The following is a 24,168-nucleotide window of genomic DNA, read 5'->3' as shown; positions in this document are numbered from 1 at the left end:
CTCGCCAGAAAATTTCTAGTGGTTTCATCTCGAAGGCTGGCATGCGTTGCTACGATCAAGGAACTCCATTGCCTGTGCAAATGCACTCTAAAGAAACTCAATATTCTCTGTAATTAACCTATTGCTGATTTGCTCGAGCTACACGATATTCAAACTAGGCACATCAAGATGTCATAAATTATACTGTAAATAGCAACTCTATTTGTAGGAAGCTGATTACCTGCTGAATTCATTCAGTGGAAGCATCTTTAGCTGTGACTGTGTCAAAGAGAGCCTCATCTGACATATTTTTGTACTGGTTTAATTAAAGTGCCCCAAGTACATTGCTTTTGATTTACCAGTAGGTGGGGTTTTTGGTTTTTAACAGCCTGACAGTAAGTAATAAGCAAGAATAATTTTCTCTTCCAAATTTTGCAGTGTATCAGTTTTGATATTAAAGCAAGGTACAGTGAACAGCAAAACACAAGGCTAACTATGCTTTTCCCACCTTGAGAGGCTGCGTACACTGTTGCTGCAAAGACTATGTCGTAGTTATTCTGATAGACCTCAAACAGCAAGTACAACAAATGCACGTACACCAGTTGAAAACACAAAAAGGTTGGGGTGCTTTCTCAGACATTTGAGCATACCAGTTCATTAGACTCAGACATATTTAGATCAACACTGTTTTTTGATTTCTTTTTGGTGAGTTTTGTCCCAGGTTTTGGATACTTTTCCTTGCTATGAATGACCTGGATATACTGGTCATTGCTGCTGTTCTGTGGATCACTGCTGGATTCAACGGAAATAGAATCAGATTCTGTTAGAGATTGCTCCAGCTTTTGCTTTGATTTTGGTTTCACATGTGGCTCAGGATAGTTCAGGTGCACTTTCTTGTAAGCATATGGAGGCCTGTCCAGGTCTAGCTCAAAACCATCGTCCCAGGATTTGTAATGCACTCTGGCTAGATCCTTGCTCATAAGAATGTGGCCATCAGCACGTTCCCCAATGTAAAATCGTGGTGCTGGGCGAAGATCAGACAGTGAGCGAGGGCGATGGGATCTGGTAATGAATTCTCTCCCAAGTTCCTCGTCGTCCTCCTCATCTTCACTGGGATGAGGGGAATACATCTGGTGTGGTGTTCGAACCACATATCTTCTGACATTGCGTGGGTACAACTCAATAATGTCTCCCGATTCGCCCTTTCTGAAGTGCCTTTGGAGTCGGGAGGTAGAACGGAGTGATTTTTTGCGGGACTCATTTTCATTAACAAGAAAATACCTGGTAGCATATGGTCTACGTCCCACAAAAACAGGAGCCCCTGCCCCAAGGGCATCCGGATTTACCTGCCGAATCCCTTTTCTGAAGAGAGGCTCAGAATGAACATCTTCAGTGTGCTTTTTGAAAGTCACTGGCGTGTAGGGCTTTGTTTTGCAGAGCTCACTTGCACTCCCATGCACAACACTTGGGTACCTTTAGGAAGGAAAAAAAGTAAGGAAATATTGACATACACATTTATCTATTAATGTAGTTAAAACGTATAAAAGATTCATTGCTCTGGAAAGTCAAAGACTAGGTTGTAAGGGTGGAGATTACAGAATCTCCATTGATCCCAATATTTAGGACCAGTTTGAGAAACATACCCTAGAAATTAGGAGATATATTTGTTCTTCCCTGGGAAAAGGCAGCAGACAATTGACCTCTCAAGTTACGTTCCCGTTCTGTTTTCTTATTATTCTGAGAACTGTTTAAAAATGCTCTTTACCTGATCCCTTGGGAAAAAACCAACAGGTAGCTTAAAGCGTCAGTCTGCTGATGTCCAAAACTGGTTGTCCTACAAGGGATTCTGCATAGAGTTCCTTCACTCTTACTGTGTTTGTCTTGTTCATGTAAACAGTATCCTGCACAAACTATTTTAGTTACATGCTTGAGGGAAAGCTTAGTGTTTACCGTTGCTTGAGGTGTCTGTAAACTCCATCAGCTACATGATTTCAAAAGTTTTATAAACCCATCTCAATAAAGGGAAAGTTAAGGAGGTGGTGTCACCAGCAATCTGAATAGTACCCATAATTGAATCTGCTTTTAAAAAATTCCTCAGCTGTTTTACTGCTCCAGGCAGTCTGAATACACATCTATTTTGTAAATAAACACAGGTATGTCATGGAGCTGCTAGAAGAAATGCCATTTCAAAACCAAAGCAGTCTTGCCTGTTTGTGATATTATCATTTCTTGGTTTCTGTACGCTTGATACTGAGGGAGCTGGCGTTAAAGAGGCTGAAGTCGTGGGAGTTGCATTGACAGGTCTTGCAACATCAGTTGAGGGCACAGTTTGGGGCACAGACTGGGAAATGGTTTGTATTCTGGTGCCTTTGCTCACAGGAGATTCAAAGTTCAAGACACTGCCATTCTTTCGGGGAGTTGAGGACCGAACAGAAGACTCCTGGCTGATAATATCACTTTCTTGCTCTGGTCTCTTGTCATTCCCATCCAGATTTTGGATTCGGGCTAGAAAACAGAAATTATTACAGGAACTGTCCAGGTTTCTAAATTTAGAAGCTGCTGTGTAAATGCAGTGGCTCAAATTCACCCTTCAGTCAGGACATCCAATGCCAACAGAACCCCACTGTGTTCAGAAAAGAGAAACTGGTGTCACACTGGGAGACATGGTGATAAAGGGGTGGATCGGCATACTACGGTACATGGCAGATGTGGTGCTGGGGAACATAGCAAAAACACTAGACATTGCACTGTAGGATTCCAAAATGAACAACAAGCCAATGCCTCTTTTCAAGAGTCCCGTTTCAGTTCACAATGTACACCGCTTCCAGTATGAAGGTGGCCCCATTCAGCAAACTGCCTCCAGTGACTGTGCTGGTCCAACTAGGACACATACCTTATTACCCTTAATAGTCAATCCTGATCACTATATTGCTATACATCAGGTATTTCACCATTTACATGTCCACTGGAGAGCTCTAAGGGGGTCACAGTAGCATTAAGATCTAGCCATAAGGCTACTGAATCCTGTCTTCCCTTTGGCTTGGCAAATTTTTACTTGTTCCTTTCACTGGGAGGTATTAGAAGGACGGCATCCTTTCTATGGTTTCTCGTTGCTAAAATCTGAGAAGTGGAAGGTGCAGGTTCAAAATCCCTCAGGCACAGTAGACAATTAAGTCTGAAATCTTTTCATTGCTGATTAAATATTCAACCATCGCAGGTCAAAGAATAGGGACCATTCCCTTCCTCCTTTCTGCCTACTAGCCTCTGAATTTTATGCAAGGTCTGACATGATTTGAATCATCAGAGATGCCTCCCAGGTTCTGCCCTGTTGGTGGTAAAAGCAGGAACATACCCAGTCCAAAGATCCCAGCAGAAATTAGGTATAAACTACACACCTTGTCTTTCAGTGCTGCCAAGATTAAGTCAAGCTGAGCTCAAAAACCATCTAAAAGGAAGACTCCACAGGAAATACAGGTTTTTTAAATGTAGTTGAACTTCCCTATGTGTATGAGAAATCAAAATGGCTTTGCATCCAAATGCTTTATTAATAGTGGCATTTCTAAAGCTCACCAACTTACCTACTGCCATCTGAACTACCTTTTTCTTATCTTCAGTTCTTTCCTAAAATACATTCAGAAGAATGAGAAGCAGTAAATTACTATGGATTAGAGAGTAAATACACTGCTGTGTAAGGATGAAAAATACAGGATTGGTTTTAAACTGTGAAACACTGAAAGTGACTTCAGAGTTTTAATTGGGCTAGTACTTTACTGAAGACCCACCAAATTGCATGTAAAAGCACTTTGTGCTGTACTTACTGTTTGGATCTTCATTCTCAGTTGATTGTTGGTGAATTTTAATGATCTTGCAATACTTTGTAGGTAATAGATTAACATGCTAGAAGTGAAACAGGTGATTACAAGTCATTTCAAACATTCTTGACAGTTTTTTCTTTGAGGGTTTATAGGTCATCAAAATGATGTACAGGTTCAGTTGCTGCTTTGTAGCATTTCCTTTATAACTGATAATGGATCACAGCCTTCTTTCAAGCAAACATACATGAAAGAAAGAAATGACACTGAAACCAGAATTAACAGCAGTTCTAATTATGCCTGTGCTTTTTGCAGGTCTTTTTATTGTGCATGTAACCCTGGGTGCATTTCTAGCTTTTTTTTTTGTTTACATTCTGGACACGCTCATAACGAAAATTTTGATAAATATTTTCTTGGGTTTTTTTTCCCAGTCCAAGGTTATGGAAGAGAGACACCAGAATTACAGCTGAGTTTGCACACTCATACCAATGTAATTTTGTTGACTGACTGGAATAAGACCTTGTTTACACTGGCACAGCTGAGATCAGATCTGGCTTGACATAATGGATTACACTGGCTTTCAGATGAAGTAAAGTCTTATAGCTAGGCTTCATACCACAAACATCTGCACATGTGCTTAGCCATCAGTTTGAAGCAGTCAATAGATCTACTTATATTTGTAAATATGTTCATATTTACATGGCTGGGACCTCTGAGGAAAAAGTTACAAATAGGAAGCATTGCTTCAGACTTTTTGATTTGCCTGAAAAGCCCACTGGTGGGACGAACTGCATTCATCTGTAGTTTACATGGAAAAAAACGATGCAAAGGTACATGCAAGACAAATGATACTTCATAGAAGTAAAGTGAATTTCAAACAGCTCAAAATAAATATTAATTCCCAGCTGTGAACAATTATTTAGAAACTAGAGTAAGAAAGGACTTCCACTGGAAAGTCTGCAGCAAATTATATTACATAAACACTTAAGAGCAGAACTTCATAATTGATTTATCTTGTCAGAAATCAGGATGACTGAGTAGCTTCTTTAAATGATAGACTGAGCCCTGTTCACAATCATAAACTGAATGAATGACCCTGAGGAAATGGAAAATTAATTTCTGAGGAGCTCTTGAGAGGGAAGAAGGATCTTAAAACTTCCTGGAACCAGCAGCACTGCAAGCCTTGACACAATATAGTGAACTTGCTCTAACACAGTATCCCAGAACAAGAAATTCCTTTTGAAAACGTGATGACAGTCTGTTTAACATACTCTCATTCCTGTCTGATCCATATACCGTATATTCAATAAGGTGGTTTTTTTTCAGATATGCTTAATAAAATTACAATAATGCAGTGTTTGTTCCTCAGCATCAACATTTGACTCTCCAGAGATAAGGCCAGTATTAATACAATCAATTTAACCTGCCTGTGAAAACCAAAGTACTTACAATAAAAGTAGTAGTGCAGGGAGGACAACCACAGGACTGCTGATGTAAGTAATCACTGTGTTGAACCATGTGGGAAAATCATTTTGAATCGTTTCAGAAACAATATCATATATTTTTTCTTGTCCACTACAAGAGGAAAAAAAAAAAAGGTAAAATTAAGTCGTAAGAAATCCTAGGTACATCAGTTTGTTAAGCAGTGTTGCACTGAATAAACAAGGACTTTCATCCAAAACTGCTTTGGAACAGTATAGTGAAAGGGGGAAGGAAAAAAAAAAAAAAAAAAAAAAAAAGCAACTCATTCATTATTTGCTTTTTGACAATTTTTCCAAAGCACAAAAGCATTGCCCAGGCTTGGAGGGTGCTTGAGTTGAGACACAAGACGATGATGTGTGCCAGATTGCTCAGTGGCACATTGCAGTATGTAAACATAAAATAACAGAGCCATGTATATAAAGCAAAATGTCAAGCCTCACTCAGAACGTTGACATATTTGCCTAATTAAATCTTAACTGAAAAATATTGGCAGCAGAAAAACATTGTCCTGTCTATCAATTATTTTTTTTTAATTGATAATTTGGGTATTATTGAACCTGATGAATTTATCATGAGAGGGTAAAATAAAACCTTTGCAATTTTCATTAGTCTGTTATAACTTACCTGAAGGGACCACAGCTTAAAGATGGCTTATATCGGGCAATAGCAAAAATTGTTGGTAACATGCATAAGAACAACATGAACAGCAACATGGCCAAGTAGAAATTATTGGATCTGCAAGAAGGAATAACATGTTTCAGATTATACTAATCAGAGAGAAAAACAGAGGCAACATAAAAGGTGCAAGTCTCTGTCTACCTAACAAGTTCAAGATCTAAATTTCTGGAAGATCAAAATCATTCTGCCATGATTAGAAAGTATGAACAGAGCCAGTTTAAACAGACTTAATTATCAAAATCTTATTTGCACTGCTTTCCAGATACCACTGCTGCAGCCAGGGAACTGTTTATAGCACCCTTCTGTAAAAACTGACCTTACTGCCCAGTTGTGTTGGCAGAGAAAAATAACAGTGGCAGAAGCTGATTCATCTTCAAAACATGTTAGAAATAACTGACTCTTAAGAATTAAAGATGCCCTAAATTATTTCCATTTTGAGTAAACAAGATATTCATCATGATAGAAGAAAAATGGGGAAATCTGTTGTGCAACGCAACAGACAAAAGCAGGTATTTCATAGCTTTCAAAGAAAGAAACATCAAGAAATGGAACTTGCAACAGTTAACACCTGTAGGTTATTGTGCTCAATCAGATTTGTAGGGAAATAAAGCATTTATGTTAGGCCACATATTCCCTGACATATTTTTCAGTTCTTGCATATCTTTACAAACCCTCCAGTTTCTCAGTAACTATGTTTTTTTCACAGACCTTTGCTATCAGTATTACTGTCAAATTTGATTGTTAACTTTCAGAGCTAATATCTCCCGTCATTTTGTTCCTATACACAGAAGACATTTCCATTGTCTGCATTTGATTTATTCTTTATCTTTTGTTCTTATTTTGACTAACCGAGATGCTCTGAAAACCTGCTGATGTGGTACATTACACGTTAGCACAGCCCAGCTCCTCAGGTACATGAGTCCAATCAACTTGAGAACATTGAATGCTGGTAAGCAAGGTGAAAAGAAAGCTCCCATCCTGGAAGAATAATATCATGTCAGTGCTCAGTGTTGCCAGAAGCAAAAGAACATATGAAGAAAAAACCAGGTAAAAACCAACTCACTATCAGCAGGCAATCTCTTATAATAAAGTATAAAAGACTGCATTACCAGTATCCTACTTGAATAAGTTTAATTGGAAATCATTAGATTGCCTTAGTAATCAGCCAACAAAAGACAAGAAAAATCTCTTATGGACTACATACCAGATCATTCCTTGGTTGTAGACCAAATGCAATACATTCTCTGCAATTTTGAATTCTCCATATTCTGGCTACAAGAAACACAGTGTAGGATGAATACTTTGTCTTAATCGTTTTTTCAGATCATTTATTAGAAGCATTTGACTGAATCAGTTTGCAGACAGCACATAGCCTGAAACATCCAGATCAAATACCAGCTTTTGGCAGGCAGTGAGAACACAGTAAAACCTACTCTGCAGCAGGGGATTAAATAAACTAATTCGTCTCTAGTTCACTTCACTTCTTTAGTTAAGGACAAAGAACAGTCCTCAGCCTTTCATACCAACAGCTTATTCCTAACCGTAATTTTCTTAAAGGGCTATATGCTTTTGATTATTGTTTCTTGGACCACTGTCTACATTATGGATAGATGTTACAGCTACAGAAAAGAGGATGTGGGGAGAAACTCCATGCCCTCTGTCTCATCTTTGACTCTGGGATTTCTTCATGATCTCATTTTGGGAAAGACAAAGATTGTTGCACCATGGCCATGGGAGTAGGCTTGAGAAAATAATCCAGTCTCAGCATTTACCCTGTGCCCTCCAATTTAAACTCAGTTTGAGCTGTGCCTTTATATATATGTGTGCTACCAAGAAATTATTTATCTGTTGAAAGGCTTTAAGGACATTCAGTACTAAGGGAAGGACCCTACCCGTCTTCAGCATCTTAGTTTGATAAAATAAAGACTATACTTACAAACTTGCTTTCTAGATCCCAGCACCAGCAATCACTTAAATATCGAACACACAGTCCACGGAAAAAATCAATTAACAGGATGCTTGCGACTGTGAAAATCATGTCGATAATTGAAAGCTTTAGCATCTCCTGAAATACATATTGTTCACACATACTGAGTAATTCTGGAAGCAAATGGACTGCATACGGCTCTTTTGCATTTGTGCTTGTATTTTGGTTCAAGCTTAGTATCCTGATAAAATATGATTTGCATATATAAATTATTTCCTCTTTCCTGTTTGACTTTTCCCTTACTTGTCTTTATTCTAGCAAAGAGAACAAATATAATCAAGCTTCCAGTGTGCCTTCTATTGCTTGCAGCAATAAAACTCTGGTCATGATGGCTTCAAACTTTCTTTTTAATGACTGTTTTGAAAATTTATCTAGATAAACTTAAATGGGTTGGTTTTTCTATTGTATCCAATCCTTTATTATACTGACTGTTGTAATACATACTTGCTAAGTGCTTCACAATGAGAAATGCTTATTATTCATACAAAACCAAACCCCAATGGCAGTAGGATCATCAAGCCATAAAAGAAACTTGTTTAGTGCTTACAAATGAATGGGGTTATCCTATATTTAATTGAGCTTTAAAAATGTACAATTAATAGAAAAGATTCAATTCTAAACATTTCTGGCCCATTCTGGGGAAAAAACAAAACAATCAAAAAACCCCATGAACACTGAGTCTAAAAATTTCCTGATGACTGTGCAATAGGGAGAGGGGCATCCAAGAATGGAAGTCAGGGTAATAAACCTAGGAGGGGTCTTTTGCTCCAGATGATCAAACAAGACCTTTCATATTGCTCACTCTGGAACAAGGAGCTCAGCAAGTCCGGAGCACACTAGCGTCATTCTCAATCTAGCGGCCTAGGCAAAAAGTGCAACACTGACAGAGACCAAAGTACGTTGGGATCAAATGGCATCTTTTGAATTTTGCATGGTTAAAATTTCTCTCTGTGTGTGTTAGTGCCACTGCTAGTCACTCAAAGTAAAGACCACAAATGATGTATGCTTCACACGTAGGGAAACAAAAAGTGTCATGTTAAGTCTGCAGATTTTCTGCAACCTAGCTGTGGGAACATGCAGACATGGTGCTGCCACCCAAGTGGCTTAGTTCTTACGAGCTGACAGTATTTTGAAACCTTTTGTTATTGTCCTCTTTCTCTCTGAAGAAGTGGAGAATACTTGATTCTCTAGTGATATACTGAGGCAGAATAAATAGAGACTTCAGAGATATTATACAGATGACCATGCACAAAATCCCATGCTTGGCTCGGGTCTGCATCCCCATCTATCCAGGCAGCAATCTGAATCTGCAGAGGGTGCATGTTACTGCTTATATATTTTTATAGTCTTGTTTCTCTGTATGAGTTTAATAGGATGTATCCTATTAAAACAGGAACTGTCTCACACATCTGTAGAGATCTGCCTGTGCAGAGCTGAAGACAGAGACCGAAGCCTGGCAAAAGAACATTTGTACAACACTGAACACATTGTAGCTACTGAACAAAAAACAAAGCTTGTATCTGTGGTCATATCACTTTGTGTAGTCTCTACTTTTTCTACACAATCCTTAGCTAAATTCTGGAATTTATACAAAGAAAAGCTCTAAAATTGAATACAGCGCAATATTATTTTAATTTTTTGTCAAATAAACATAAGAACAATTGTAAGAACAACATAAGAACAATTACATACTTGACCAACATATGTCTCCCAGCACTGATCCTGTGGGTTCCGGGCGTTAAAGGGAGCTGTTTTGTTAACCAGTGAGTCAGAGACTGTCAAGCCTTGAGTGCGACTCCCTTCCAATGTGACAATGCTGTTTCTCTTAATTTGTACATTAGGAATAGTTGTAGATAAATTGTCTTCTTTAGAAAGAGTTTTGGTTGCTAAGGCAGCGGTAGAATTACTTGCATTGGTATTAACGTCAGAGTCCTGAAATAATAAATGTCCCGAAAGCTACTTTTTCAACTGTACATACATGCAGATGTTTGTGCCTTCTACAGTGTACAAATATAGAGACATATCTTCATGTATTTTCCAGCAGCAGTTAGGTGACTTAAGTAGGTGTCAATGTACAGAGTCAGATGGAATTTGTAAGGACAGTAATGAAAGCTGATTTTAGGTAGCTGGAAATATTTGGCCTAAAGCGATGGCTTTTTTTTTTTTTTACATAGTTTAGCAATGCACAGAAATCTATTCATCGTATTGCATCAGCAGTCAAATAGATCCAGTTACCCTAAAAAACTACACATAGTTGTAAATGAACATTACAAACTAAACTTAACTTTACAATCCTATCAAACTGTAATGTGTTTTAATCAATTTCAAACAAATTTTCATCTGACTTCATATATGATCACAATAAATGGAATCCTATCTATAAAGTCTACTAGCTTTACACATCAGAAAACATCAAGTTAAACTTACAGTGACACTCATACTGTCCACTTTATCCAGGAGAGCAATGATTAAACTGTAGAGGTTTCCCAGGTATAGAACAAGAACCCTGAAAACAAGAAGAAGAAGGTACAGGTAATCGGCATTGTTATCCCATCAGCTTCTCATACATTCTCTGGTTTGGCTGGACTAAAACACATGACCAGAACACATCTCTTCCTCTCTTTCTTCCCACATATTTTCTACGCTGCATAATGCCCATACCTGGCAAGCTGGAAGCGAAGAGTGGTCCTTGGGTGATACATCTCCAGAGCTGCCACAAGTTCAAAAGCAGAGGGTGCGATCATTGTAATCAGTGACACAACTACGCTTACCTACAGAACAGAAAGACACAGCATTTGTGTGGCTTTTCACATAGACCTTCTGTGGTACCTTGAGTGCTGATTGAAATACTGCTGATGCACATGCTTTTGTGATTGCTTTTCTTGGAGGAGATGCTTTAAAAAGTTATTATTGACATTAGTAATAGCAGTAGTTATGATCCAAAATTACAGATCTGGAAGACCACTCAGGAATCTTTAGTCTGGACATTATAGCTTTAAAGTTACTACTGTATTAATTAAAATAAAAACTTAACGTGTGGGAAATATGAAGCCAACATCTTCCCCTGAAATGGATGAGTAGCTTCTCTGTACCTATTCATTTCCTACCTTCAGTATCCACTCATTCCTGTGAATGGAAATATTCACAGAACATTCAGTATCCCCCAGCTGAAATCAATAGCTATTGTCAGAGCTGATTCCTTTCTAGTCCATTGGCCCAGTGTTCACTCAGCTCAATCATGGGTGCAAAAGTATGTTTGTAAGTGACAGGAGAGTTTATGCTTTGTCCTCACAAAATAGGGGCCAGCTAGAACAGCAGCCTGGGAAATGAGGACCTGCGGCATCCCCCTGCCCACTTCAGCTCTGCTAACACCTTGCTGTAGAGCAGAGGGAGCAAGTGGGCGAAGACAGATCCAGGTAACCACCACTCTGCCCTCTCATTCCTCCTAGCTAATCTCTTGTAATTTACACCTCAGCGCACACCGTTGCTACAGAGAGCCCTGAGACAATAATCCTGCTTCTAGCACAGTGGTGGCATAAAGACAGCGTACCTCATTTTTTTCCCAAAGAGTCAATTCCTTTTTGGTGCGCTCTAACCTTTGGGATCGATCCACGACAAAGTATATGATGTAAATACTTCCAGCAAGCGAGAGAAGCACAAGGATGTTTGCAATAATTCTTAAGCTTATAGTCACTGCCCTGGGGGAAAAAAAAAAAAAAAAAGACACAGCCAATACAGTAGGTTGTCTTACGACACCAGGGGTCTTTTCTAACATGGTTTTTAGAAGTATGAGACAAGCAGATTAGCACTGCTATCTGCATTGAAACAATGCTTTGAAAAGTGTATCTGATCTTATATACATACAAGTTTTTGCTTTTCTTCTTTTCCTGCTCTTCCAATATAGCTTCCTTGAAAGAAACACAGCATTATCATTTTAATAGTGTTCAGCAAAAATAATAATAATGCACATATCTTTCACAGAAGGTATCAAGTGTACTAATAAAAAACTTCACATCCTGGAAGTGCAAGTAGATAAATACCTCTCTGCCATGCATAGACTTTTAGGAGTGATAAGTGAGCTTAAATAGCGAAGGAGATTTCTGAGAAACAAATGCACAGTAATCAAATACTTGTTCACTTTCAGTCATGCATGTTTAATGGGATACAACCAGAGGTTTACACTACCAGATCTTTTTGCAGGATGAGCCTATAGAACCTATGTGTCAGTAATATAATACAGAACTGTCAAAAGTTATCTTCATAATAACTAAATATCATAGCTTATTAATTTATCCTTGTTACAATTTGAAGTAATTTTATTCAATAACTTAATGAGAATACACCAAATTGGGGAAATAAATTACTTTTGATGAAAATCACATCTGTTCTTAAATTCTAAATGGAAAACATCTGTATTTAAAGCAATTTTCTAATATTGAGAGCACTGTAGGATGTCCGTGGACCATTTGTTATGGAGAGTTGAAATAAATGAGTGTTTTCACATCGTTAACATGAATTTGATTCTATTACTCAATGAAATTGCGTCACAAGCAAATTTGTTTCTAGTTATCTAACTTCTTGTCACATATACAGTGGCATTAAATAAAACTCTTCTGAAGAAGAACACAATAGCCTTGCTGGGACAGAATGACAGTGTCAGCAAGTACGATGTGACTGCACTACCACACAGAGATATGATACCAGCCCTCCCCTAGGCAAACAGATCTGTACATGAATACCGAAAACCAATAGGAAATGCAAGGGAATGAGAACAAAGACTTACAGAATAACAAACAAATCAACTCCAAATAATTTGAAGGTCAGTTGCTCACCCTAATGCTATTAACAATGGCAGCAGCTTTGCTCTCTGCAGCCTCGGGGTTTCCTATTAAATAGTCCCAAGCACAGAACAGTCTCCAACAGAAAGTGTAATTTTCATCAGAGGCACTTGCTAAACTCATTCTTGAGTTCTTTGCCATTCTGCAAAAAAGTAACAAATATTCAACTGTTGTTAATGCGTGAAGATGAATATGAAGGAAATCACTGGTTTGCTTCATAGTTTTCAGATGTCTACGCCTTTAGAACTACCAAAAGTTTGCAGCAGTTAGTGTCATCGTTGGCAGCTTTCTGAAGAAAATAAAACAGGGTGAGGTTCAGAGCATGAACTTCACTTTTGTTCTAGTGCAGAAGTGACTCATTGTGGAAGGGCATTTTAATATTTACATTCTTTATAGCTGACGAATACAGCAAATAAATCTCACTAGAGCTGTGGACTTAAATGTGTTTCAGTTTTACAATCTCCAGGTAGGATCCCGCTGGAAGATACCATCACTAAGATCACTATTACTGTGATTACAAGCTAGTTTGGCAAAACTAGTGATCATGCACAAGATCTGTCTGTTTTCTGTATGTTTTCACCCTCAAAATATACGTTATTGTCAAATAGAAACCCAGTGCCGTTTTACAGACCTTGGAAAAAGAAAGAAAACCCCACCTACTCATCTCAGATAGGCAAGATGGCAGAATATTGCAAAGTGTAAGAAATGAAATGAAGATTAATAGCTTATGAAAGAAAGGGTATCCAAAAAGACAATGTTAAAAGGGGAACTGTAAGCAACTAAGCAAAGAGTCAGTGAGCTAAATCAGAAGGAGAAGAGCTAATCGTATCCAGAAACTGCAGATGCATAGATCAGTGTCAAACATGTCAGTGACCCTTGGCACAAACCAGCAGGTAGAATAAAAATAAATGAAAAGGGAAGGATCGGCTTCAAAACAGAGTTATTATAGGCAGTGGTAAAAATGTCCCTGGACTGCACTGTGCTGGATAAATAGGTATCCAGAAGGGAAGGGAAAGCAAATCAGGAGAGGACAGAGTGACCTTGTCCCTCTCCAAGCATTGCACGTTCCTGGATTTATGGTCAGCGCTAGCAGTCTTGCTCTCTCTGCTGAGTAACTCCTACTCCTGGCCCTTGAACAGCAAAGAAATTAAGCTTACATTCAAACGGGATGCCACATACTGGCTGAACCAATGCAAATGATATTACATCTAGGATGGTATTTTAATATCTGTATTTCAATAGATGGGAATAATAATGTTGAAAGCATTACACTTAAAATATAAATTTCTGTCATAGCAATATTTATACCAGAAAAGAAGAAAACAGAAAGGACTTCCATGAGTGTCGGACCTTACACTACGCAAACACAACGCGCACAGATCATCTTCTCTGCTGCCCTCCTTTTATAGACTGGGAAACTGAAGAAAGAGCGAAGATAAATGATAGCAAGATAAAGAGCAAGCTAGAATTAAACTCAGTCTGCCTCCCTGATATTAGCAGACTTGAACAGATTAATAGAACTATTGTCATGGTTTAACCCCAGCCAGCAATTAAGCACAACGCAGCTGCTCACTCACTCCCCCCCGCCCAGTGTGATGGGGAAGAGAATTGGGAAAAAAAGCAAAACTCGTGGGTTGAGATAAAGACAGTTTAATAGGACAGAAAGAAAGAAAAAAAATCATAATAATATGACAATAATAAAAGAATTGGAATATACAAAACAAGTGATGCACAATGCAGTTGCTCACCACTCGCCGACTGATGCCCAGTTAGTTCCTGAGGAGCGATCCACCCCCCAGGCCAACTGCCCCCAGTTTATGTACTGGGCATGACATCACATGGTATGGAATACCCCTTTGGCCAGTTTGGGTCAGCTGTACTGGCTGCGACCCCTCCCAACTTCTTGTGCCCCACCAGCCTGTTTGCTGGCTGGGCATGAGAAGCTGAAAAATCCTTGACTTAGTATAAACACTGCTTAGCAACAACTGCAAACGTCAGTGTGTTATCAACATTCTTCTCAGACTAAATCTAAAACATAACACTGTAGCAGCTACTAGAAAGAAAATTTACTCTATCCGAGCCGAAACCAGGACAACTATGCAGAATAAATACAGAGGAAAGGCGATAAATACGCCATTAACGATTGCCTGAACACACAAGCTTATGAACAGCAATAAATGGGAAGTCTTACTTTTTTAAGAGAATGATGAAGCTGTAAGCAAACACTGCCATTCCAACAAGGAAGTAGGCAAGAGGCAGCCGATATCCAGCTTTCCCAATCTTCCTGTCATGACCGTAGTAGCCATAAAACAAAACAGAGTACTGGAGGTAGCCCTGCAAAGACCAGAGCCCGTAAGTAAGAGCAGTAACTAATGATTACAACAGAACAGCGATAGGGAAAACAATAAAGAGTGGTTTTAGTCTTGCCCCTAGTGACCAGATGGTGTCCAGGTCTTGAGCAGATGCAATATGCTCCTTGGGAATGGTCTTGCTGACCGTGCTGCCGAACGGTGCTCCGGCCAGTAGCTGGGAAAGAGAGAAAAGGTCTCAGAAGCTGTGTGAGCCCATCTGACCTGGGGCTGCACAGCAGAACCCACCAAGAGCTGCCCACACGGACGATACTATCAGGATAGCAAGCATTGGGTCATTCCTCGTCCTAAACTAGAAACTCCATGAGAAATCCTGCATTCGTTTTCCACTAAACATCTTCAAAGTGGCTGAGAAATGAAAAGAGAGATCAACTGAAACCATTAACAAAATAGCTTTAAAAGTTATGTTTGTTTTAATTCAAGAATTTTTAAATTACATATGACAGTGTTTGATCTCAAAATGGTATTTCAAGACTAAATCTACTTTTCCTTAAAAAAGTAAAAAATGAAAGTGAATACCTTTTTTATTTCATGGTTTACTTTTTTGTTTGTTTGGGGTGTATTTACTTTTTTAGTTTAGCCAATGAGAAGAAAAAATCAGATATTCCCATGTTTTCTGATAATGTTATTAAAACACAGGTTAGATGAGGCAAAATAATATTTATGAATAATTTAACAAAGTTAACAAAAAGCCTTACTTGCATGCAAGAACTAAACATAGTTGTGGCTATTCAGAACTTCTAGAAAATATTTTCTAATGGACAATCATCCAGAGTCTGGAGAGGGATGTTATGTTTTTCTGCCTGTAAACGACACTAACAGGACTTGAGCATACTCAACACCAACTACAGCTTTTAGGATTTGGTTCTCCATTTTAGTAATCGGATACAAACATATTCTATAAAAGCATTAGTACCATGTTGACAAAATATCATCTCTAACACTAATAGCAAAAATCTCTTATCCTTTGGCAGTAAAAAACCTCTTAACAGGGGAATTTATTTTAAATAATTCATTTTAAATTGTGCATTTCAAATTGACGTATGCCTTTAAGTATGGCATTTGTTTAATTCAGAAAGGAAAGTGCAACAGTAAGCGTTTTTCTGTAAATATTAACAACATGTTCTTACCTCTGGTAAGACTACAAATGCTCCTGTCATTATGGTAAGTACAATATTGATTCCAAATAGCCATCTCAGGAAGATGAAGTAAGAGGCAACTCCGGACCCAAAATGACCTTAAACCACAGAAAATAGTTATCTGAGCTACACAGTCTATAAAAGCTCACATCATTTATTCATGAAGTATTATTTGAATAATAAAACAAAAGAAAAGCCTTTCTTATTCATGCAGTGTATAGAGCAAAACAGAGAAAATGTTAACATGTCATTGAGAAAGATGTAATTCCAACACAAACTCCGTTGGGGAAGTCTCATGATTACCAGCAGCATTTACTCCAGAAGCTGCTAAGCTGGGTGGCATCACGCATCCCTTTTCCTTTACCACTGAAGCACAGAGGTATGACCTGACTGCTGATGTAATGTTAAGGGCTGCTTTAATTCAATTCAAAGACTCAAGGGCTGGTGACACAGGTTACAACCACGCTTAACGCTGGGCAGATCTGGGGATGTTGGCCTGAGGCTGCTGCCCTATGGGCTGTGATAAACCGTAACCAAATCTTGCTGCGCTTTCAGAACCACAATGGCACAAATTTGACTTTTTAAAAGTTACCCCCCACTAAGACCATAAATCAGAACTGCACAGTGTCTAAGGCACCAGGAAAAGAAGAAAAAGCAAAATTTTAAATGATAATGCCACTGCTGAAAGTTTGCATTTAAGTCTCTCCCAAATATTATTTATTTAATTTGGTAAATTAAAAAATAAACCCTAAGGCTCAGCATTTTAGCAAGTGCTTTACTGTTCAATACCATTAAATCTTTATACTTACTCTCAATTTTCTTTATTCTCATTTCCCAAGGAATAAAGATTACCACAAAATTATATGCAAGTCGAATAAACTTCCTCCATAGCTGAGAAACAAGCAGAGAAATGAGAAATATGACACTTCTGCGTGTAAAAAAAAAAACCAACAGAAATGCAGAGTATTTTGCTCACGTTTCTTTCATCTTGTGATACAAGAAATATTACAAACATTAATTACTAAGATCTTAGAGCACGTCTGTGGGTAAGGTGGGCAAAGCAAACCACAGAGGGTTTTAGAAACACACAAAACGTGGGGAGCACTGGAGCCCTTGACTCTGCTTACCAGCCAAAAGGCAACAAAGACGAGACAGAGGGCCCTTTATACACCTCTGAGGGTACAGTCAGGAGCCACCAATCTACATCTTTTACACAGAAAGACCTTGAAGAACCAACAGAAGGAAGCCAACGGGCACCGTTCCTGGTCGCCTTCTCCATGGTTGGGGGTTGCGGAGAGGAGGAACTGCAGCGAAGGGCCAGGCAGCAGCTCCGGGCAGCAGAAGTCATCCAGGTTGGGTACTGCTGGGACGCCTAGCCTCTGTGTAATTTATGAGGGAATCCCGCTGCACTACACGTAATAAATTTGATTTCAAGGACAAACAAATGAACAGACAACTAACTTCAAATTTAAGAGAAGCATAATGCCTTAGAAGAAATTTTCTTAGAGGAAAAATAAGCTTTTGTATTCAACAGCAGCAAATTCAACTACTATATTCTCAGCTCTGTGTGTTACAGCTGACACCTGGAGAAAACCTGTGGTTATATTTTGTAGAGTCTTTATTCAACCTCCATTTTTTACGTGGCCAGAGGAAAGCATCTTGCTGCACACAGTGGGGTGTGCATATGCATGTGGGAGAAGAAAAAAAATCTGCACGTGCAAAACTGAGTGCAGTTTTTGATTTGTTGAATTAGAGCTATAACTTTACAGTATTGACAGAAAAATAATATTTGTATATCATGCATTATAAAGTATTTTTAGTACAACTAGATAGTAAAAAAACCCTATATTTTAGGCAGTAGCAGTGTCAATATTGTATCATGTAATCTAATCTTCCAAAACTGAAGAGGAGTAAATAACATTTTAATTACTGAATATATCATCAAAGTCTTTGGCCAAAGTTAATTAATTTTTATGGCTGTATTGGTATTTTATTGCATGAACAGGAAGTATTTTAATTAAACAAAGAAATTGTAGATGCTGGGAATTGGATGGGAATTGCTGGGACTGCTACTTTCATTTCAAAACAGGGTTCACAAGACTGAGAAAGGAAGCAAGCAGCTTGTGCCAGTTGTTCTGCAGATTTATAAAGTATACAAAGGTGTCCCTGGGGGAGCAGTATTTGTTAAAATTATAGTTAGACAGCTATCGCCTCTTTTCCTGCCTACTTCTTACCTGAACAGCTAATTTATACTCTTAGAATCCAGGGTATGGGCATCTGGCATTAATTAAAAATGTAAAAAATACAATGCAAATCTAAAATAATTGAACTGAAAGGGAAAAATGCTTTCAGTGTCAAAACAGTAAAAGGTATTTTAACTTCAATTTTCATAAATAATAGCATGAACGGATTGCCCAGTTATGAACAGTGGGTATTTTGCCAATTTTAAAAACTTATTTAAAAACGTATACACTTACAGCTGCATTTTGTTCTTAGCACATTTCAACCATTGAGTTCTTCTTTTTGATGATGTAGTGCTTGTTTTGCTGCACTACAATTTTTGTCTCCTTGGTTGCCATGCTATTTTCTGAGAAAATATGTGAAAATGAAGCCCTTCCAATTAAAAAAAAATGCAGCTCATTCTGTTGCATTTGCTGCATTTAGCCCTGATGTAAAGGCTATATTCCCTAATTTGTGGTAGGAAAAAAGATGACAGTTCCCCTACACATAATGAGTGGTGCTAATTGAATGCTGAATTATATCCCTGTGAATATCTTCAAGCAAATACACACAATAAAGGCAATTAGATTAGACACAAACTTTTATTCTTTGTGAATTCTAAGATGAAAGCCTCCCTCTTTTTTATAGGAAGGGGAATATGAACAAGTAATGAACCCAATCTCTGATTTACTGACACGTATTGCAGACCCTTAGCACTTCTCTTTCTAGGCAACATCCTAGTTCCACTCAAGTCAAAGGCAAAACCCAGTATTTATTTTAACAGCATTTGTTACTTCCACTGCATTTGCCACACACACAAAGCAGAACAAGGAAAAATGACTCTTTCCTACCTTGGAAAGTAGTACTTTTAACCTTTGCTGTGGGCCAACATAACAGAAGAAGAGATACACGTATGCAGTCTTTAATTTGTTCACATAAATAAAATGCATAGTATTCTATTTTAGTGTTACAACCCTGCCTTTTTGAATTAAGATAAGTTACTCATTAAAACTCTACTCATTATGATGACAAAAATATTCTTGACTGCTTAGATGACTGAAGATCTCTTCTCTGTTGTTTGCATATTAGGGACAATTTCCTATATGTTATTATTTTCCAGAAATTCGGGCCAGGGTCTATTTTCAGTGGTGTAAGTAGATTTGCTAAGATTAGATTCAAATTCTTTGAGTATTATGCAAGCAAAACCTTTCTTTAATAATGTATTTACCATAAGCTATTGTAGGATTGTATTCCAAACTAAAAGCTAGACGCATTTTTCATACTAAACTATTGAACTGTGGCCCCAGCGTCTGGTGAAATAGCTCTTCAGAGAACACTGGCATCGTGTTGTTGGTACCCCATTCCCATCATCCCCTGTAGCAGGCAACAATATTTGTAGACTATTTGAGAAGGAAGCTTATACCGCGTTAATAGAAGGACATCCATCCCTCAACACATCAAATTAGTCTGCAAAATTGTAATAACTAAATTCACAATAGAAAAGGAAAAAAAAAAAAAAAAAGCAGCTCTTAACTGCTTTTACCTCCCTCTACAGAGTTCCTGAGTTGGAGATCAGGACTGCATAGCAAACACGCTCTTCTGTGAATGAAAACTGCAGAAGACTATTGGTATAGAAAAAGCTGTAATTTAAGAAAAAGCAGCCCTACCTCTGCACCAGCAGCTTGGTAACCTCTTGTTCTAGTGAGCCTCCCTTCATACTTCAGCACAATCTCCTTCGCCTGTCTGCACAAGAAGGTGGAAGTTCATTCTACATAGATCCCGTTACTCGGAACCCCTTATTCTACACAAGCGGCAACTAGCAAGGTTGTCAAATGCTCTGAAATACAATTGTGGACTGTCTCACCATAAAATCCTTATCTGGGCAAAGCTGCCTCTTTTCCTATTGAGGTTTTTACTGACACTTTAAAACCACTGAGAATTTTGGCTGAGAAAACTCAGCATTCAAAACTTTGACTGCAGGGAGAGTTTTCTATTCCACTAATTTTTTTCTCTGTCCTTTTGATTCAAAGTCTTTCTTTTAAAACGGCGCAACCCAAATGAGTAAGATGAAAAGATCCACGTTACAGTCTGGTTAATCTCATGTTAATCATGGATACTAACACCTCTTCTGCAAATATGGTGTAGCGCTCCTGTAATATGCAAAGAAGTGCATATTCATCTGGTCATGTGCAGTCTTTGACCTCAGCAGAAGGTGGATGGGGACCACCAAAATCTCATCAACAGGAACAGGAAGGCAGCAAGTCACAGACTCTGCCTAAGAGAGAAAAATCTCTCTTTGCTTCCAAGATTACACAAGGGCTTTACTGCTGGTAGGGATTCCTCGTGACTAAAATGCCATCCTAGCATCATACAGGGTTTTAAGAGAAAGTTGCCAGGTGTAAAGGTAAAATAAAGGAAGCCCCAAACATATCATGCTGTGAAAGACCTGACACAATTTAGAGAGGTGGCCCAAAGGGTTAGGCACCCACTCTTTCATTGTAAATTTGGAATTCTTAATATAATAATTGCAGTCTTGAGATGTGAAACGCTATTACTACACTGAACGTACCTTTTAAACCTACAAGCATCCAGTATTTACTGCCATTTACAATATATTACCCGAAGATTACGACCAGCTTCTGTTCTCATACCATGCAATCGTCACATACAATTACCTTGAAAATAGCAAACTGTTTTTCCTTTTTGGGACAGAGTGAAACAATTTAGCTTAAAAATGTATTACTGAGCATTACCAAGAGCCTTTCCTTAGATGACTGAACAGCTGACACACTGTTTTAATAGTTAATAGCCAAAGCGTGATTTCTTGCTCTCTTCTGTACAGCGACTGTCTAAAGGGAGCCACAGGCATGCACGGGAGACAACTTCACCTACAGACTTTCCACCCCGAGGCTGCTGCCTTCAGCCGGCTCTCCGATCTCATCAGAGCATCCTCATGGCATGCTTTCTTAGCAGCTCTTAATCATTTCTGTGCGTAATCCCTTCCAGCTTACGCTGAGAAACTTCTGAGGCTGGAGGCACTGTCACAGTCAGTAAGCCCGAAAGCTTTCATGCAAACACCCTCACCTGAGCGCCCTCAGCTTCTGCCTCATAGGCCACGGCCGGCAGCGGATGTTGGACATAATCTCCTTCTGGTACTGGATGTTCTGAAAGATCTGCTCTGGGTCATGGCTCTCGGCCTTTTCTTCACCGATGTCATCGTCCGAGTTGCTGGCAGCCCAGCACACACCCCACAAGAGGAAAACCAAGACAAATTATTCCCATTCCAATCCCCAGCAAACTGTTGATTTGTACAGCATCCAACCTATTTATTAGAGCAACGTAACAGCAGTGAATTCGGGAACTAGCGCGACCTTATTATTTTAAAGTTGATGAATAATTAGGATGATTTCCCCATCTCCAGGATGTGCCTCTCTTCCTCCCCACCGCTTGCTGCTCAGTCATAAATTATCCCTGCTCCCCACCACAAATCCCAGTCTGTCCTCTCCGAGCATTTCCAGCCATACAGCTTGTACATCATACTAGCAAGACACTGTATATTTTTCTAGAACAAAGTGCTGTCTGAACATTTCCAGCAAGAGCACTTAACATTCATTTATTCACCACGTGGTGTTGGCCTTTTATTTTGATTGTAATAATGATAAAATATTTTCTTGTTAGAATGGGGAGAGCAGATGCTTCGATCGAGGTCACCCTTTGTTCCCTGCTGAGGGGAACGGGAGCGTGGGACCCCGCACACCAAGAATTACTCGTCTGTGTGTAAAAAGATTCATGTGCTTTGATGCAGATTTCTGTGGATGATTATTAAATCATCTTTTCTGATGCTGTCACCACGTTTGCTAAGCTACAGCTCTTGCGGTTACCCCCTTTTGAAACAGCAAGAATATTCAGCCTTGCAGAGGCTTAGGTCTAAAAACCCGTGGTGAACTGTTTCCCCCGAATAAAATGAAGAGATCTGAAGTACTGCAACAACCACCAGCTAGGAAGTTTTCTAGTTGTATTGCTATGTACTTGTTGGGAAAGTTCCCTGCAGTTTTGCTGAAAAAGCAACACCTTTTAATCACTTAGAAATAAATGGTAACCTAAACCATGCCTTGTAAGAACATTCGAAGGACATACTTCATCGGACCACTGATCCATCCGTCCACAGTCCTGTCCCCTCGCTCACAGGGGACATTCAAGGGAAACGTATAATTACACGGGGGAAGTATAGAGAGAGTTCTTACCCTGCTATACACTGAACTCATAGGAGTGACACTGTTTTACGTACAGCATTTATGTTGCAGTATGAACCACGACTTTTGTGAAAAGAAAAACCCAAAGAGGTTGGAAATACATCTAAACGTAGAGAGAAGGGTGGTTTTCTGACGCTCCTCTCCACGTTAGCGTGTTACTCTGTCTAAACTGAAGTGAGAAGACAAGGTTCCCGCGTCTGCGCCAGGTAAGGCAGATTTGCACCTGAGGAGAGAGGAGGGTCTCTTACCTGTGGGGCGGCTCCTGGTAGGTGTAGATGCCAGCGTGCCGCTTCACCGTCCGGTACTTTTTGCAGGACTTGCCAGTTTTTCCCGCAGCGGAGCCCGTTGCCGCTGCCATGGTGGCAGCTGCCGCCCGCCCCGGGTGAAAGCCTGCCACGCCAGAAGGAAGCCTTTGGCTCGCCGGTGCGCTGTCTCCGAAGCAGCCGAACGTTACCGAGCGGAGAGACGGCGAGCGCCGCAGAGCCCCGCCGGGCAGAGGCTGGCCGCCGGCCGGCGGTGCCCGCCCGCCTTAAAGCGGCAGCGCACGGCAGCCCCGGCCAGGGCGACTTCAAGCGAGGTGCCCCCAAGCGAGGTAGGGAGCAGAGCCTGAGGGTGGGCCAGCTGCGGGCCTTAATTCAGAGCCACGTTTCTCTTGTCACGGATGAGGTATTCCCTCGAAGCACCATCCCACCGCGCCACGCTGGCCTGCTCCGGGTGAAGTTTCCGATGAACGCAGCGGGCGGACTGTTGATCTTTGCTTGAGAGGACGTTCTTGCTCGGGTAAAGCAAGACAGTTCGCATCTGGGCCTTACTGACAGAGAAAAATGTGATGTCATTCTTCTGCAGGGCTTCCAGATCCTCTCACATAGGACAGCCCCGCCAGAACGTGCTGCTGCTGCTTTCCCGGGTCCGGCCCCAACCTCTCAGCATGACCTCCAGTCCTTACACCTAAATTGATGGCTTTTCTCTTGGAGGTATCAAAGTACCTGCTATTCAGACGAGTACGGATCACCAAGCAATTAACTTTTTCTTGATAGTTGTGGTGTCTTAATTATGTTCAATTCCATTCATTACCGTATCATCTTTAACATTTACAATAATCATTGACTAGATTATAGATAACAATAATGGTTAGTCCTAGAGCTAAAATGCTAGAAAACATCACCATCTGATGCTCATTTCCCATTTCTTTAGCTCTACTACTTAAGGAATTTTATTACAAAATTAATTTAATAGATACTAAAAGTATATTTAACACAGAGAATCACTCTGCAAGACAATAAATGGACTGGTGCTGTGAGCTTGAGGACCCAGTATTAAATAACTATTCTCTCTCACTTTCTGTATGTCCTGGGGCAAATTCTTGCACGTTTATGCCTGATTTGCCATCCTTAAATAGGGATAGCATTTC

At 39.5% G+C, this 24,168-nt stretch overlaps 1 protein-coding gene across 3 annotated transcripts; it reads right to left on the bottom strand.

Moving 5' to 3' along the window:
* Nucleotides 1-285: 285 nt before the first annotated feature.
* On the bottom strand, nt 286-23,551 carry TMC3 (transmembrane channel like 3). Of its 3 annotated transcripts, XM_030014264.2 has the most exons (22): nt 23,006-23,551; nt 21,589-21,732; nt 20,172-20,247; nt 17,094-17,175; nt 16,276-16,382; nt 15,204-15,302; nt 14,968-15,110; nt 12,771-12,918; nt 11,803-11,846; nt 11,489-11,636; nt 10,600-10,709; nt 10,366-10,444; nt 9,631-9,870; nt 7,888-8,016; nt 7,156-7,223; nt 6,801-6,929; nt 5,898-6,008; nt 5,241-5,366; nt 3,798-3,876; nt 3,558-3,600; nt 2,187-2,484; nt 286-1,452 (listed from the first exon to the last, which is right to left on the bottom strand). In XM_030014264.2, exons 1-22 carry the CDS (start codon nt 23,113-23,115, stop codon nt 612-614), a joined length of 3,354 nt encoding a protein of 1,117 aa, XP_029870124.1. In that variant the 5' UTR covers nt 23,116-23,551; the 3' UTR covers nt 286-611. The 3 variants fall into 3 exon arrangements, with proteins under 3 accessions (XP_029870124.1, XP_029870125.1, XP_029870126.1); XM_030014265.2 differs by lacking the exons at nt 20,172-20,247; nt 23,006-23,551 and having other exon boundaries at nt 21,589-22,039; XM_030014266.2 differs by lacking the exons at nt 15,204-15,302; nt 20,172-20,247; nt 21,589-21,732; nt 23,006-23,551 and having other exon boundaries at nt 15,844-16,382; nt 17,094-17,107.
* Nucleotides 23,552-24,168: the final 617 nt, after the last annotated feature.

Source organism: Aquila chrysaetos, chromosome 5, assembly GCF_900496995.4.
Source record: "Aquila chrysaetos chrysaetos chromosome 5, bAquChr1.4, whole genome shotgun sequence".
Taxonomy (NCBI): domain Eukaryota; kingdom Metazoa; phylum Chordata; class Aves; order Accipitriformes; family Accipitridae; genus Aquila; species Aquila chrysaetos.
The sequence above is the reverse complement of the archived record's forward strand: the minus strand, read 5'-3'. Positions and strand labels throughout refer to the sequence as shown.

What these genes read in the sequence shown, in the direction of transcription:
- TMC3 (XM_030014264.2), bottom strand. Translation starts at nt 23,115, where the DNA reads ATGGCAGCGGCAACGGGCTCCGCTGCGGGAAAAACTGGCAAGTCCTGC. An exon ending in CTTCGCTTCCAGCTTGCCAG is followed by an intron (nt 10,445 to 10,599) that starts GTATGGGCATTA and finishes TCTTGTTTTCAG; the next exon opens with GGTTCTTGTTCTATACCTGG. An exon ending in TTAAGCTGTGGTCCCTTCAG is followed by an intron (nt 5,367 to 5,897) that starts GTAAGTTATAAC and finishes TTCCTCTTGTAG; the next exon opens with TGGACAAGAAAAAATATATG.